The 17,559-nt window shown below is 32.3% G+C and overlaps 2 protein-coding genes across 2 annotated transcripts; one reads left to right on the forward strand and one right to left on the reverse strand.

The window, feature by feature from the left end:
- Positions 1–499: 499 nt before the first annotated feature.
- Positions 500–3,930, reverse strand: LOC128192345 (putative Ras-related protein Rab-33). The gene is made up of 2 exons (XM_052864952.1): positions 3,557–3,930; positions 500–3,344 (listed from the first exon to the last, which is right to left on the reverse strand). Exons 1-2 carry the CDS (start codon positions 3,791–3,793, stop codon positions 2,850–2,852), a joined length of 732 nt encoding a protein of 243 aa, XP_052720912.1. The 5' UTR covers positions 3,794–3,930; the 3' UTR covers positions 500–2,849.
- A 214-nt stretch (positions 3,931–4,144) lies between these two features.
- On the forward strand, positions 4,145–16,214 carry LOC128192319 (N-alpha-acetyltransferase 15, NatA auxiliary subunit-like). The gene is made up of 22 exons (XM_052864917.1): positions 4,145–4,307; positions 5,191–5,275; positions 5,475–5,579; positions 5,866–5,954; positions 6,096–6,164; positions 6,746–6,880; positions 6,990–7,137; positions 7,449–7,568; positions 7,909–8,004; positions 8,126–8,232; positions 8,475–8,547; positions 8,697–8,866; positions 9,083–9,235; positions 9,390–9,518; positions 9,714–9,863; positions 10,229–10,292; positions 10,434–10,621; positions 11,026–11,134; positions 12,197–12,295; positions 12,884–13,027; positions 13,832–13,935; positions 14,043–16,214. Exons 1-22 carry the CDS (start codon positions 4,251–4,253, stop codon positions 14,205–14,207), a joined length of 2,559 nt encoding a protein of 852 aa, XP_052720877.1. The 5' UTR covers positions 4,145–4,250; the 3' UTR covers positions 14,208–16,214.
- The last annotated feature ends 1,345 nt before the right edge of the window (positions 16,215–17,559 follow it).

A 17,559-nucleotide genomic window follows, 5' to 3' on the forward strand; every position in this document is an offset into this window, starting at 1 on the left:
TTGTTTGCTTTTTGCATAGACCATAAAACAAAGGCCATGGGCCGTGTATCTAGCCGGAGGGCTCTCGATGGAGTTAATTACATGTATATCCTCCTGCATATTATGCAAATGTAGCTCTTTAAGAGATCATCGATTTTACAGATTGAAAAACTTACAAACAGTGCACAATATATCTATGGACTGAATGAAGCTGTATTTATACAGTATATGCATTATTGCCCTGAAGCAAACAAAGTCAACATAGCAAAATTTGAATGTTTTTCAGAGAACAATTTCTTATATAAATCTCTAAGCTGAAATTGTGGTAAAAGGGAGGATGCAAGATTTTCAAATTCATATTTTAATGGTATAAAAATGTTGTTCATGCTTATTGTTCTACCAGTTCATTCCTATGTTGGCTTTTTCCAGACACCAAATCCAATGGTTAGGGGTCTTAAAAAGCAGTGCCACAATATGTAGCAAAGTAGTTCCAGGGAAGAATAAAAAATAACTAACTCTGTTAAAAGTATCCCACTTTAATTGAATTGAAATATTCACAACATTAAATGAGGAGTATTTAATGACAAAATAATATTTTGTATGGAATCTTGTCCACCATCAATATAAACAAGTGTGTCATTAGTATGAATGTAATGAAAAGCATGAATTTTTTTCCCACATATTAAAAACTTACAAATAGTGGTTTGACAATAAGAACACATACAATGTTCGTACCATTAACACCATAGTCTTATCTTGTATAAGTAAAGAAGAGCAAAGGGATAATTAATTTACATTACAAATACCGGTAATAATTGTCTTAAAGAAATGTTGCATGTTCATGACATTAGCAAGCTTGCAGAGCTTTAATATGAAATTGAATGAATTCTTTGATTTACTTTGTTTACTCAAATATACATACATAATTCTGCTTGTCTAAATTATAATCGTGTAGAACCTGCAGATTTCTATCCATAACAAGAGTTAAATTTGTATTCTGACAATTGTCATTATTATCTAGAAGACAAAGTTATAGGACGTTCGGGGCTATAATGAATATATTGCACAATTAATGGAATGAATGTCCATACGACTGCATTCTTTGCAATATTGATTTCCAATGTCACTAAAATTCAGAAACCATTCATCGATGCCATGACTTACTATAAAGCGTTCATCATCAGTGTTCATTCATACATTCATTGTGTCTTTCTCTTAGCAGCTATGCCATTCTAGCTGCTTGCCTACATTTAAAAAAAAAATGATGACCATGTACAGAAAATCTTTAACTTTTTTTCTTAAAAGAAAAATAAATTACTGAATACTTTTATCAAAATTCTGGGGTAATAAACATGTGTAGCACTATTGAATCTGCTCCATTCATAACATATGACTTTGACTGCACTTCAAATGAAAAACTCTAGACAATTAGATCTTGTATCCATTCAAATAAATATTGACCTTTTCCAACAAGCTACACACATTTTTTTCTCTTTAACATCCCCCATTTCTAGATTCCTGGCACAAACAAAATAGATGCAATCGCCTTACAGTGTATATGTAATGGTAAACTCTACAGCAATAAGTGAAAGACAATGTGGAAAATGACTGATTAAATAAAATAAATAATACAAACATTGAACAACAATTTAACATGTGTCTAGAAAGACCATGTTTCTAAATATACATGTAGTATACTTAACCTTACATAACAGTCCATATACCTCAAAATTATCATCTAATCTAATAATATAACTTGAAAATGGAACAATATTGCCAAACAATGTAGCTTACTAATTAAGGGAAAAAAAGGTTTACACTACATAAAAACAAATCTGCCAATTACCGGTGCATCTCAACATTTAATACTGTTAAAGCAGATTTGATAATCATTCATTGAGCATTAAATTTGTTTATTTGTTAGATAATATTAACATTAACAAAATTAAATCATCAACAAAACACGTACGTGGTTTTATGTTTCCTTAAGTACAGTTATTTTAAACAAGAAAATCAAAACTATTTAAGTTTACAAATCAAAGAAATATATCCACACAATAGTTTCTGCTTTAACAGTATTATGAATATGATATTTTTAGTAATACAGTACAATATTGCAAGTTTTTGCAAGCACAATTGAATTTCCTGTCAAAATGTACACAAAAACCCCACTACATTGGAATTGAAAATAAATTTTTAAGAATATAGAAGCAATAAGCAAAAACAATGCATGTTTAATTGAAAATGCAAAATACATACAATATAGATCATGTATTCAATGCCTAATATAAGGACCAACCTACATTATTTTGTAGATGTTAGATTTAACATTAATCAATAAATCTTAATTAAAACTTCATTTTAGCTAAGTAGACAGATATGAACAATTTTGACAGCTGTTATGTGAAACCATAAATGAAAAATCAAAATTCCTATAAACAAAAAGCCTGAGTGACTTTGTACCAGGAAATGCAAGGATCTAATTTGATATTCAAAATTTTCCTTATGTCCTTGTTAATACTGTTTTCTATGTTTCTTTACCATAACAATACTGCCTAGTATCAATATGATTAAGTTTTCAGATTTAGAACAGATGGCAGCTACTATACAATTGGCAAAATCAAGGCTGCTGTGATATTAGTTGCAAATGTGACAACCCTAAAATTTGATAGGTGGATCGATTAAGTTTAACTTGTTGACTATTCAAGGTCTAAACACAATTTCATTCTTAAACATTTTAAAGATTATTGAGTGAAAAAAAACAACATGTCGAGCCTAGATAATTTCTCTGTATTTATGTATAAACTGAACTTGGCTCCATATACAATGATCTTATACCTTAACATTTGTAACATGCATGAACAGTAAATTTAACACGAACACTGGTCTTGTTTGTCCTCTGTACTCATTTTCTGTAAACCCCGAGACTCAGGAGACTTTCCAACTGTCACCACCTGGACATTATTTGGGTAACCACCTGGACCAACAAATGGAGACATCATTGGCTTGCTGTTCTTCAACTTGTGAGCAAGAGTCAAAAATATAGCATCAATATGGTTGGCTTTTTCTTCATCTTTTGCTGATGTCTCAAATAATGGCATGGTATGAGAATCAGCAAATTTCTGGGCCAGGTTTGTGTTTACTGCAACCTTGTCTGTCATGTCACACTTATTTCCAACTAGAATGCGAGGAATTTCTAGGTTTAAGTTGTGTCTGTCACATTCTTCAATCCAGCCAGGCATGTTCTCAAAGGAAGACATTTTCGTGACATCGTAAACAAACACCACAGCGTGAACATTTCTGTAGTAGTGCTGCACCATGGATTTTCTGAATCTCTCTTGTCCAGCAGTATCCCAAAGCTGCAACTGGAAGTCAAATAAGAAATCAATATCTTGTGAGAGAGAAGAATTAGAATGTTTATCAGCTACCAGAATAACCAAAACACCGTTTTCATTCAATATAAAAAAAAATTATTCATATCATCATTATCATTTCAGTTTTAACAACATATGTTGTTGGTGCAAAATCAAATGTATAGAATTGTTTTAATGTATATTGCCAATTATAGATAGCCTACCTTTATTTGTTCACCGTCCACGTCAACAGTTCTTTCTCTAAAATCCACCCCAATAGTTGCTTCTGTTTTATCTGGAAACTTCCCCGTGCAGAATCTGTATGTTAGACACGTTTTTCCAACATTGGAGTCTCCGATTACAATGATCTTGAAGATCCGTCTCTGTGTCTGCTTTTCTATGACAGTGACAGAAGGGTCTTTACTTGGAGAATTTGACGCACTATGAGTTTCTGTCATCATGTTTTTCTGTTAGTATTAAAGTAACCTAATTGAACAATAATTAATGTCACAGTAAAGAATATGACATCATCAAGTATGTCCTCCCCTAGCCTAACAGTTTGTCGACCACTTGCCAGCTGATTTGTTTTTGTCAGAATTAAAATCCATGTCTTAAAAATGTTTGAATTCTTATATCAACAGTCATGTTTTCTAAAACGTTTCATTGACATTTTTAAATTAACAAAGAAAATAGTTAAGTTTAGATTTGATTACATAGATTGATTTTCTTGTATATAACCAAAAACTTATTTGAAAACAAAATTATAATTATTTTAATTTTAATATAAAAACAGTGAATGCGAGACGATAACGAGACTTGCTTCCTCCATATTGAAATTTTCCACCTCGTGGTTTGATTTGTTGATTCCATGGGAATTGTTGCCCTCGGCAATAATTGATACCCAAAATTGTTACCAAAATGCCAACAAGCAACCCTCTACCACCCAAAGAAAATGCTCTGTTCAAAAGAATCTTGGTATGTTGAGTAAAATTACATTTGCATCGACTTTTATTTGGGGGTTGGGCTTTCCAAATGCATCTCGACCTCAAGCACCTGTATAACAATTGCACAAAGGATGCATGTGCTCTCTTTGACAGTTATTGTTACAATAAAAGATTTTATGTTATGTTTGGGTAGGTTTAAAGTTTGAGAATCCTTTGTTTCGTGCTACATAGATGTTTATGTGGATTTCAACTTGTAGGACAAACATACAGAATTCAGTCAGAGGTTGATAGATATTGGCTTGCATGTTTTTGTAGCATTCTTCACAGTAAATTGAATATCATACATTTGGCACTGGTCATCAATGTGTTATGAATGAAAAGGAACTCTCTCTCTCTCTCTCTCTCTCTCTCTCTCTCTCTCTCTCTCTCTTTCTCATAATATCTTTCCAACATATAATTACAAATAGAATTGGTTATGAAAGGTATCTTGTTTTTCGTATTATTTAATTTGTCCAATAAAAAAATCAATTACCTATCACTAAACAAAACTCTAAATCTGCTTTCACAAAGGAAGTTCACCAGGGCTTAGTTTTTTTTTTTTACTGATTAACTAACCAGTTCATCGCAATTGTGTGATCTCCAATACACACCTTAGGAAAGATTCACCAACTACTTTCTAATTATAGAATAAAATATGTATGGTGATATTCACAGAGCACAGAGCAAAAAAATTTTAGAGGATAATTTCCAAAAAATTCATGTTTAAACAATGTAAAAGGAGAAATGTCTCACAAGACACTTTTTGTGCAATGATCTATACTTTATTTATCCATTCACTAAACAAGTAAATGAACACTCAAGTTTTTATTAATAAATTCATTTTTTATTTCAATTGTATTCTTTTCACTTTTCAGAAATGCTATGAACAGAAACAGTACAAGAATGGGTTAAAATTTGCAAAGCAGATTTTAGGAAATTCAAAATTTGCAGAACATGGAGGTAATTAAATTATGCAATTTATGAATAAGTTGAACCCTTAATTAGGCTTTGTATCAGTGAAGACTGGCATCAATTATGTTATCTTTTTACTAGAGGGAACGTTATTGGAAAAAAAAATTCTTATGCATACTGCCAATTTTTTTCTTTATTTGCATGTTTTAATGTGCAAATTAGATTTTATGAATTTTGTTATTTTCAGAAACTCTGGCAATGAAGGGTCTTACCCTAAATTGTCTGGGGAAAAAGGAAGAAGCTTATGAACATGTGCGTAGAGGATTGCGAAATGATCTGAAAAGTCATGTCTGTATCCTTTGCATCTAAAATATTTTATATTTTACTGAATGTGCATAAAACATGTTTTTAGTACTGTTTAACATGAACTTGTTTTCACAAACAGGGTCTATTTATAAACAGGAAACTGATGATTTCCTCTCATTTTGTTGTAAATGTACAATTTGCAACTTGGAAATTGCATGACATTTATGCATACTAATAGTACAAGAGTTTCTTATAACATAAAAAACATGTTTTGTTGAATTTAAATTGTTGTTAAACAAATCCCTGAATCAGTTCCTTGACAGTACAAACAGGTTGGCATGTGTATGGACTACTCCAGCGATCGGATAGAAAGTATGACGAAGCAATCAAGGCATATCGGAATGCTCTCAGATGGGACAAAGTAAGAAATTGATTTATTCTTAGGAAGGATGCTTGATTTGTTTTAAGTTATTTTTGAAAAATGTCAATATATACAGTTTACAATTAAAATATTGTTCAAGATTCAATAATTTTAAAATGAAAATGATTTGAACTCTTGTAGGATAATCTTCAGATTTTGAGAGATCTCTCTTTGCTTCAAATACAAATGAGAGATCTGGAGGGATATAGGGTAGGTATTGATTACTGGTAAATCTTGTGAGATATTATCATGAGAGACACTGGACTGTAAATGATGCATACAATGGATCCTACTGACCAATCAAGGGGAGGGATTACTCACCCATACAGCCCCTGATTGTCATGGTGATGAATTTCTGTGATACACACTGGTGTTTACTGGTTAGATTGATGTGATGAGTCTGTCTTACACAGATAGTTGATAAATGTTGTGCTTGTTGATCAGGCTTGTTTTTCATTGAGAGGATTATTGGTTTTAGACGGATTTCAAATTTAAGTCCTCTCTTTTACTCTCTAACACTGTATGCCTGACTGTAAAAGATAACCTTACAAATGATAATTTGGAAGAATATTTTCCTCTAATACATTTACTTCATTTTGGTGATTGTATTTAGGTAAATCATACTGTGTGTGGAGAAAGAGAGCCTATTATCTTTTCTCTGTCTCATACTGTTTATGCCTTAAAAATGCAAACAAAATTTAGCATGTTTAGAGTATTGAATTATGTGAAATCAAATCTTCTCCCAAAAACCTCAGAGTCATTTTGTTGAAATGAGAATCATTGTTTTGTAGGAGACTCGTTATCAGCTGTTGGTGCTTCGACCTGGACAGAGAGCCTCGTGGATTGGGTATGCCATGGCTTACCATTTGTTAGAAGACTACGACATGGCACTCAATGTTCTGGAGGAGTTTCGAAAAACACAAATGGTAAGGACTATTTTTACAAGAATGTAAGAAGATGTTTGAATGAATTTATTTTTCTAAGAATAAAAGAAATGCCTGGTGTGAATGTATTCTATCTGATTATATTCATCAGCCCAAGAGCCTGGACTATGAACACAGTGAACTGCTGATGTACCAGAACTTAATTATGAGGGAGGCTGGAATGATCGATGAAGCCATTAACCATCTGCAAAGATATGACAAACAAATTGTTGATAGACTGGCTGTAGAAGAAACGAAAGGTATTCAATGCTGCTGAGGTCTTTGAGGTTTTGATTCACTTTGTAATTCAGTCACAAGAAATTTTTGAAAGAAATTTGAAATTTTAATAAGTTTTTGATAAGGTTTTCAGAATTTGAAACAAAAATGAATGAGTCCGTCAACAATTACACGGTATAATTTCTTATGGAAAATAGGACTCATATTTTAGTAAACCTCTACTCTGCCTAACTTGGTACATGTAAACTGTTACTGAATGTTTATTCTTTGATTATTCAATGTTGTTTGATACCAGCAAAAGCACGTAATACTGCATATTGTTCTTTTTGAATAGCTGAGTTGCTGCTACAGAAAGAAAAGAATGGCTTAGCAGGAGATGTTTACCGAGGTCTGATGAATCGAAATCCTGAAAACTGGGCCTATTATACTGGTCTGGAGGAAGCCACTAAACCAAGTGAGTGATTACTTACACAGGCAGTTGGACCCTGCATTCGTTTCAACATTAAATTGTCTTGTGTATTTCATGCAAAAAAGACAACTTACATGAATTTCACATGTGAAAATTTTATTCTGAAATTTATGATTTGTGCATAACTTCATAAGGCATGGTAATTTATAAACTAGTACAACTTTTTTCATTGAAAATACACTTCCTGATATGAGTAGAGTTAGATTTTGTCTATTGTTTTACAACAATTATTTTTCCATTTCCATTTTTGACATGCATAAAGCATTAGAGTGTTTTCTTTCAGTCAATCTTTAATCAACCATGGTTTTTATATATGAATTTTCAGGTTCAGAGGAAGATCGTTTGAAACTCTACAAAGATATAGAACAATTGTTTCCTAGGGCTTCTGCTCCTCGTCGACTTCCACTCAACTTTGCGGAAGGTAAAACACTGTGCAAACAGTTTAAGAAGATGTCTTCATTGGTTACTGGTACTGTACATCTCCATTAACCCATTAAATAATTGGTTTTTTTTGTATGTTCATTTTGCATGTAAAATTTTAGGTAGTGCATTCAGAAGCTTGGCAGACACTTTTCTGAGAAGAGCTTTACAGAAAGGCGTACCTCCACTTTTTATAACACTGAAAAGGTTATACAAAGATCCAAAAAAGGTGAGGAATAGATTAATTCAAACTGTTTGTAAATGTGAGATTTGGGATAGGTGTCAGATATGCATATTTACTGTTGATCTTTCATACCCTTAAGTGTTAATTGAAAAACTGCATGTACAGTTATAGTTCTTAAATTGTGGAGTTTATTTTAGATGCTCAATACATTTTTAAGGGTATTTTGTATTTTTCTACATTTTAAGACATTTTGCATGAATTCATTATAAGAAATTTTCATTTTACAGATTGAGATTATTGAAGATTTAGTGTTAGGATATGTCAACTGTTTAAAACAGTGCGGAAAGTTTGATAGCTCAGGTAAGCCCTAATTTGATGCATAGTAAATCTATTTCTTGAGTGTATTGAAAACATTTAAAATGATGAAGAAATGCAGTTATTATAGAAACTTTTTTTTATTAAAAAGTCTTCTGCCTCTCCTATGAACTTTACACCAATTTCTTTCACAGACACTGCAGAAGTAGAACCCCCCACAACCATTCTGTGGGTCTACTATTTCCTAGCATCCCACTACGACTACAAACAAGAAACGCTAAAAGCGCTAGAGTACGTCAACCTGGCTCTAGACCATACACCACTCTTAATAGAGCTCTATGTACTCAAAGCCAAGATCTACAAGGTAAAGAGACTAAACTCTAGTTGAAAGAGACAATACCTATGAATACTCTGTGAAGTCAGTGGTTTGAATTGTGAAAATGATAGTTGTTTTTATTGCTCATTTCTGTATACTCAAAGCTTAGATCATCAAAGTAAATAGGCATGCACACAGGATATCTATGAACTCTCTGTAAAATATACAGTTTGAATCATGAAACTGATTATTTGTGTTTTACAGCATGCGGGTGATGTTGAGGAGGCTGTTCGGCTGATGGACGAGGCTCAGTCCCTCGACACAGCTGATCGCTACATTAATTCCAAGTGTGCCAAGTACATGCTGAAGGGCAACCTAGTTCAAGAAGCTGCTGATATGTGTTCCAAATTTACAAGGGTAAATAAATGTCATTTATAAGTTCATTTAATAGAAGAACATGCATAATTATGGATCAAGTGAAGAACATGCGTAATTATGGATCAAGTTGTATAACAAGAGTTGTGTGACTTTGACTTCATTGAATGTGACTTTTCTTTCACCCTCTTCTTAGGAAGGTGTGCCTGCTGTCGACAATTTAAATGAAATGCAGTGCATGTGGTTTCAAACAGAAGCTGCAGAGGCATATAAAAGAATGGGCAAGTGGGGAGAAGCTCTCAAAAAGTGCCATGAAATAGACAGAGTATGTTATAATCTAAACATTTATATTCTGATGATAATTTACAGATTCAAATGTAAAATGGTATTTATATTGTTTTTCTTAAGCACAATTTTAGCGTGTCATATCTCATTCAAATGTAAATGTGTATGAATTTGAATGGGAAAAAAAACCTTTTGTATTTGGACAATACCATTTATAAAGTGAATTTGATTTTAGCATTTCACAGAAATTATAGAAGACCAGTTCGATTTCCACACATACTGCATGAGGAAGATGACATTAAGAGCATACATTGGTCTTCTGCGATTGGAGGACAAACTCAGAAACCATCAGTTCTACTTTAAGGCAGCTATGACAGCAATTGAAGTAATTCAGTATTTCAGAATATTTTTTTTAAAGTTCTTAATATTTTCAGAGATTAACGGCTAGGGACATGTTTTGTTTGCTATACATGTATTATACCCAGTTCATTTAAACGTCACTATCAGTTGTTAAGCTTTACACAATGCAGACTATTTGACAAAGCTGGACAATATCTTTATTGCAAAACATCAAAGGTCAGGTTTTGATAATAGATTTCAGTACATGTACATGTCCCAGGGTTCAGTTGATTTGATACAAAGTTCATGAGTATTCAACTTTTTTTTTTTTGTAATAGGTAGTCTGATAATGTTTAAAAAATGGAGATTTTGTGTTGAATCTTTTGAATAAAAAATAATTTCCTGTTTCAGATTTATTTACATCTACATGATCATCCATTATCAGATAGTGATCAAGATAAAAACCAAGATACGGGTAAGTAATGGAGAAAAACATTCTGACCTGGAAAATGTTACCTTTTGAACTTGTTTTGAGGAGTTTTATAACAAAGAGTTTTGTAACTAATTGTTTAGAATAAACTGATTGGGATTAAAACAATGCATCTATTCAATTTAGAGAATTTATCACCAAGCGAGCTTAAAAAACTTCGAAACAAACAAAGAAAAGCTGCCAAAAAAGCCCAACAGGCTCAGGAGAAACAGAAAGCTGAACATGACAAGAAAGAGGCGGCAGTGAAGAAACAGGGGGACGGGGAGCTGGATGGTCCAAAGGAGGAGGAGCTGCTCCCCGAAAAACTAGCCAGGGTAAGTTTGTAGGGAACTCATTTCATTGATGACAAACATAATGTAAAAGTTTACAATCAATTAATTTTCAATTCATTCTTAACTTTTATAATTCATAATTCGGTGATTTTTTTCTTCATTATATGATGTGATTTGTATCTTTAAAAATACCACGCAATATAATGTGAATTTTTGACTTTATAATCTGTATAGAAAATTAAAAAAAAAAAAAGAAAGTTGGTAGGGAATTATGTATCAACATGTACACATACACACAGTTTTTTGTGCAACTTTGATTAATTTTCCCACTTTTCTACATGAGTACATGTACAAAATTTTCCTTTTAAACATATAGTCACAATTGATGCATGAATAAATGCCTATGTTAGAACATTGGTTGTTTGATGGGGGTTATAATTTTGCAGCCTGAAGAACCCCTGGAACAGTGCATCCGATTCTTAAAACCATTGCAGACGTTTACCAGTGATAGAATAGAAACACATGTGTCTGCTTATGAAATCTACAGTAGAAAAGGTGAGTGAAAAAGGAAAGGAAAATTACTGTAACTTCATGATCTGAACATGGTCCAATATAAGAGTCAAAGTTCTTAAAATATTACTTTAAAAGGACGGCATGATTTACATGGGCGGTATCAAATATCATTTGACACTTCATAAAGAGAGAGTATCTTATATGACAGCAGAGAAGTTGAAGATTATCATATGTAAAGTTGGAACAGCAATCGAACTTAGTGCTTATAAGTAATAATGTTTGCAGATATAAACCAAAACAACATCAAAAGAAATGGTTTAATTGATTAATCATACTCAAACTCTTTGATTGTTATTAAATATACATTGAGAAGAAATGTATGTATGTCGTATATCGTCATTATCAAGTCGTACAAATGATCGATGTTTTTTTTAGCAGTGTCTATGTAAAGCAATAACATTTAACTGCATAACTGAACACAAAGTAATCAAGTTAAATAAAATCATAATAATTACTAATCCTCATGCACTTGAAAACACCCTGTGAAGTCTGACACAAGACAGGTGCATGCTTCTGACACCGGAAATTGTTAAACAAACATTGACCACGCGCCGAGTCAACAGGTGATTGCTTACGTAATGGCGAATACACTGGCGATATTTAAACTTGTTTGATGCAAGGAATAGTGTTGAGAGATGATAAATATTACAATACATAGAAACAAAACTATGAATAAGGGATTTCTGACCCTGAAAATTTAGTACATCTATAAAACTACTACAACTTGTATAACACCCTTTATTGGAAGTCACTATTCCTGTTGTATCAAGAATCATGGCTTGAAAAAATGAGGTCTTATATTCATGTACAATAGGCACCCCCCACTTTTGATCAAAGTGCGTGTTATACACACGACTTTATGGTATGCTGTTTGAGTTGTTTAGAACTGTAAAATGAATGACTGTTTTTGGTTTAAAGGGGTTGGTAGAGTTAGTGTAGACTTATCAACATTATTTACAGTTGTTTATCTATTTTTTACATTGAAAAACTAATTAGACTTAAGTGCGAGTTTCTGATGAGTTAACCATTTGTTATTTTTATCAGGTAAACCTTTACTGATGTTGCAAGCTTTGAAGAGGGGCTGTCAAATCAACAAAGATCACCCACAGATACATGTGTGCAAGATACGTTTCCTTTTAACAAGTAAGATTTTTTAAAATCATTATCATCCCCTACTTATCATTTCTAAAATATTTAATAGCTGCTAGTCTAAAGTGTAACAAATGGAGAAATGCATGCGTTTAAAAAAATGTTTGTCTGAGTAAAATTCAAAAATTTTCTTGGATATATTACAGTGGTTGAATGAGACACATTGTAAGTTATAGAGGCGTCTGTATACAGGGAAATATTCACCCTTGTTTTATTTTTGCCCCTTTCGCCCTCGTTGTTGACTATGTCTTTGAAAATGCCCATCAGCTTGTTTAAATGCAATATAAACTATAAGATTTCATTGCAACTTTTTCAAATTTATTTAGCCAGGCCTTTTTTTTGACAGTTTTCTTATCTGTAGTTGAAATAAGTTTCAAAAAAAAAATTACATGTACATTATTTGTAAATGTGGTTTCATCAATATTCGTTAGCATGATTAGTGTCAGTTTTTATGGATTTAATGAAAATCACAGTTTCAAGGATATATATTTAGTTTTTGATGGAACCACAAAATTTCATGTATTGCCATGGATTTGTCATATGTTCAGTTTTACCTTAAAGATGACTTTTCCTATTTTTTAGTGAACAAAAAAGGAGAAGTTTCAGAAAGCGTTCAAAAAGTATTAAAACAAGAAATGGATAAGCTTTATTTTGGTAAAGATGCCAAGACTCTCAACAGCGAGTTCATGGACCGCAATAACAACTCAATTCTACATAGATTAGCAGGTTTGTCAAGAAGCATTGGGTTTATGGCAAAGATATGTTAATTGCAGTTAGCCATAGAATGTGAAAAGTGTTAATTTCCTGTCATAATGATTATTTCTGACAAAACAATCCCTAAAGTAAATAAGAACTGTGCAGGATGAATCAGATGCAGATGTTCCTAAGCTGATGTGAATAAACTGAAAATACCTGTACATAGTATGAAAAGGACAACTTTTCAAAAGCCAGTGAAAGTTAATGTATGTAAATTTTCAATGAAATTATGACAGGATTATTTTCTTGGGAGAAATGTCAAAGATGAAGCAAATTATAGAGTTTATTTCCCCGTCAACTTGTTTCAGAGGGGATTTAGCATGGCTAACTGTGAATATGGGTGTTGTTATATGTTGTTAGTGTACAAATTATACACATGTACACATTTACTTCTTAAGCATTGTAAAAGGTCAAACCCTATGAACATTCAAAGTTATTAGTGAAGTGCTTCTTGAAATAATTAATATAATCCATTAATGTACAACTCAAATTTTATATGGAAGTTACTGTAACAATGAAACACAATTAACAAGTGAACTTGCTTCAGTGTATTGATGTTGATTGAGAAAAGACCAAATTCTAAATGTATGATAGAAAAACGTGAGCTTGTTAAGTGCTTGTACAATGCGATGCTTTTTAATCAAAAAATATTTCCTGTCACAAGGAGAGGCCCCACTTGAAGAATCTGAATACCTTTCATGATGTTGTCTGTCCGAGTAGAATTAATTTCCATGTACTTGCACAGATAAATTAATTGGTGTGTATTCTGTCTAGGTGCTAGGATTATGTACGAGTTGGATCCCACACCAGAAGTTCAGAAGAAAAGTTTAGAAATTGCCACAAGTCTTTCAGAGTCTTACACAGGAATCACCAGATTGGTACAAAATTTTTGTTTGGTCTTATTTGAAATTTCACCTTTTCCTAATAAAGAAACTTGGTTCTACATAGAATTTAAATGCTATTAAATTTCCATTTGAAATTGCAGAACTGTATTGAGGTGCTAGAGGCGATTTGTCGAGGAGATTTTGGATCTTGTGTGTCAGTGGCTCAGGACTACCAGACAAAGTGTCACAGACTGTTCCCTTTGTGTCCCTCCTTCATCATCCCGGCAAATAGTCATCCGGACCAGATCCTTGCCAACGGCTCATAGCAGACTGATGTTTCTCCGTCTGTCTCATTGTGAACAAGCTCGCTGTCATGTGATAGGAACAGTGTCAATCTGTCTGTGACTGCACTATTTATGGAACAGTGGTTCTCCTTAAAACCCTGAGATAGACAGGAACGGGAGTGATATTTTCTCATCTATACAGCTGTGTGCTTTGTCACTGCAACATGAAAAAAATCTCCTCATTTGTTCCTGATCAATTTTCAGCAAAAGTGTACACAAATATTTTTCTCACTATTAAAAAAGTCCTGGAAACATTGTTCTATTCAAGTTAGAAGAGAGAGAGAGAGAGAGAGAGAGAGAGAGATAGAGAGTCTGAGTCTTGCAGTGATTTTATTTGTCAGAGAATATCACAATATAATCAAAATACTTGAGGCATGTTAACCTCTTTGATATGCCTTGAAAACAATCCTAAGTTTCTTGGGCCAGAAATTTTGAACACTTGGTTTTCCTCAAAGATTTCAAATAGAAGACCAAATTATTCCTTTATTAAATGTCAATAAAATTGATAATTAAAGGAGTATCAGCAGTGCCCATGAAACTTGATTTTCTTTTTTTTTGGCCATAATTAGCTTGTCTGTATGCAAAATAGTTAAAGTGAATGCTTGATATCCATTGAAAGAGATAACTTTTTGTCATGATAAGTTTATGTAAAGTGTTTGAAATTTTTGCACTTTATTCTTGAATGATTTTCAGTATCATAAATTTTTTTTTCTTTTTTTAAAAACCATGTTCAACAAAGATATCAATTGATACAGACACATTATAGTAACAGCTTTTGATAAATAATTATTTTAAATTCTTCCATAGTTTTTTTTTAGTTCAAAAGATTCTCTCAAAAGTATCAAAGACTGCAAATAGGCAATCCTTATTCCATCATATCTTATGATAAACATGAAAGTGTATAATTAATTATGCAGAATTGCAGATATAATGATGCAAATATGTGAAGCATTTTTAGCTTGTTTAGTAAATTGGAGAAAACCATTTTTACAGCTGTTTTTAAGTGTTTTCTTCTATTATCAAAGTCAACAAAATTGTTTTGTGTATTTATATACATGTACATGTAGCTTGTGGATTACAAAGTCCATATGATGTCCATTTTCTATAGGCAATGTATCTGTTCTTGTTTGTTTTTTGTTTTTTTTTTACATGTACCATGTCTATAGTATTGTTTGTCCTAATTTCTAAAAGTTTCCTCAGTATTTCTTGTGTGAGTGCTTCAGAATTTTTATCCATTTCTTGATGCTTCTGAATTAAACCATTTGCTTGTTGTTTAAAAATTTTACATATATTTAACAATGCTGGCAATATATGCATTAATGATTATCAAACAAATGTGCAAAAAACAGTGCCACATGTTCTCCTAGTGCATTTACTCTGAATATTTTGTGATTCAAAAATAAATGTCAAGTATCTTGCCTGATGAGCAATCAGCAAGATCATCAGTCTATAACTTGGAATAATTAAAATAATTCCCCACCGTTTACTGTGATAATTATTACATTAAATGTATGTTTAAAATCTGTTATAAGTTTTTCTTATTCCTTAAGTGTAATGACATTAACAAAAGAATATTTTTCATCCCACTTCCAATTTTTTTTTTTTTATACAGTTTTGGCTTCTCTGCAAATGATCAGTTTTGTAGCATGTGTACGGGTGCATTGATTTTTCATTTTATTTTTTCTTAAGAAATACTGTATGTATACCAGTGTCATGGGAAATTCAACAATAAACATGGTTTTGTTTCCATGAATACATTCGAAAATGGTAGTGAACAAAAATTGAAACTAGGGGAAAAAAACAGTGAGCTGCAAGTGTACAAGTAGCATGATTAGCTCCTGTGTGTTGGTGAGTGTTAACTACACATATGTAGTGTGACATAGTCTGTTGATTGAATATTTTACATGTATGTGGGAATGAAGCATGGTTTGGACGAGTGGATGCATTGATAAGAATTTTCCACATGAAATAAATTTATTTCTTAATTTATTACCATGTTTGTTATATTATATGCTGGCATTTTCTCTTCTAGCACTACAAGATACATGTACATGGAAGAATTAAAGCAAGAATTTTGTTAAAAATTTAAATATGGTGTTAATAGTAATTTTATAAAATGAAAAAGAATTGGAAAAAACACAATCATATACATGTATAAGCAAACTCAATTATTATCTTATTTATTTCATCCTTGAATAAATGGCTAATCATCATTTATCTAATTTAAATTTGTGTAATGGACAGGTAAGCAAAATTCAATGTATCATCTTCACCATAGATTGGTCTACTGATAAGGGAAATAACTCTCTGGGATGGATAGTTAATTAGCAATTCATCGCAAAAAAGCTTGATTTGAAAACACAGAGATAAACAACTTTAAATTAGGTTCCTGTTTCATCAATCTATGTTAGGTTAGGTGTATACTATTCTTTGTGTAATAACTGAATAGAAGATAGTTGCCAGCTTGATGGAAAGAGGGCCTGCATACCCATATATTGACGTAATGTATCTCTATAACCGTCTTGCCCATATACCCATTCATTGTATGTATCAATGGGTTTATTCTTCCATTTAAATATTCTGTTCTTGTCAATCAATAAGGAATTTCCAAGGTATCATTATAATTTTGCCAGAGAGTGCTGCCTTACTTCGCATGCACATCGAACACGCGTTGTTCATAGAGTGCATAACGTTTGCATCTTTATAAAAACCCCAGTGGCACTACATCCAACACAGTAGATAAATGATGGTAAATCCAAGAAAGGAACTACGTAACATCCTTTCCATCGGTTTCTACAAAAACACTCGATTTTAAAATCGGTTTCTACAAAAACACTCGATTTTAAAAACCCATCTGCCCCAGTATGTGGTTTGCGCATGTGCAAAGTTATAACATATAAAGAAAAACATTCTACAATTATCGAGGATTTTTGAAATACATGTACCTGGATTTCAGTCTGTCTTGTTTCATCGTTCATTGGATATTCCTTACCAGTATTTGTCAAATTATTTTTGTTAAAAAGGCGTTTCTTCAAGTCTTTTCGTCCAATGTAACGTGTTTGAGTGAGTGAAATACCTGAATGCAGTGAAGCATGAAAAGTGCTATTTTTTCGGCCTTATATAGCGGATGTGTAGCGATGAGCAGAACAATAGAAATTGACATGTAATATGGCAGTAGTTGGGAGATGAAAGGGAAATATTGCATATTTATGAATTCATGTCAGCTTTAAATAATTCACAACTAAGAAGTACATGTACATATAATTAAAGCTGTAACAGTGCCTATTTATGAGTGTTTTTCAGCTTTAATGTACAAAATAATCAAGAAAAGGAC

Source organism: Crassostrea angulata, chromosome 7 (assembly GCF_025612915.1).
Source record: "Crassostrea angulata isolate pt1a10 chromosome 7, ASM2561291v2, whole genome shotgun sequence".
In the NCBI taxonomy this organism is placed as follows: Eukaryota; Metazoa; Mollusca; class Bivalvia; order Ostreida; family Ostreidae; genus Magallana; species Magallana angulata.

Bases quoted from the DNA above. Each gene is read 5' to 3' on its own strand.
- LOC128192345 (XM_052864952.1), bottom strand. From the start codon at position 3,793: ATGATGACAGAAACTCATAGTGCGTCAAATTCTCCAAGTAAAGACCCT. The intron at 3,345-3,556 runs GTAGGCTATCTA...TTTGACTTCCAG, and splicing joins TGGACGGTGAACAAATAAAG to TTGCAGCTTTGGGATACTGC.
- LOC128192319 (XM_052864917.1), top strand. From the start codon at position 4,251: ATGCCAACAAGCAACCCTCTACCACCCAAAGAAAATGCTCTGTTCAAA. The intron at 8,233-8,474 runs GTGAGGAATAGA...TTCATTTTACAG, and splicing joins TATACAAAGATCCAAAAAAG to ATTGAGATTATTGAAGATTT. The intron at 13,028-13,831 runs GTTTGTCAAGAA...TATTCTGTCTAG, and splicing joins AATTCTACATAGATTAGCAG to GTGCTAGGATTATGTACGAG.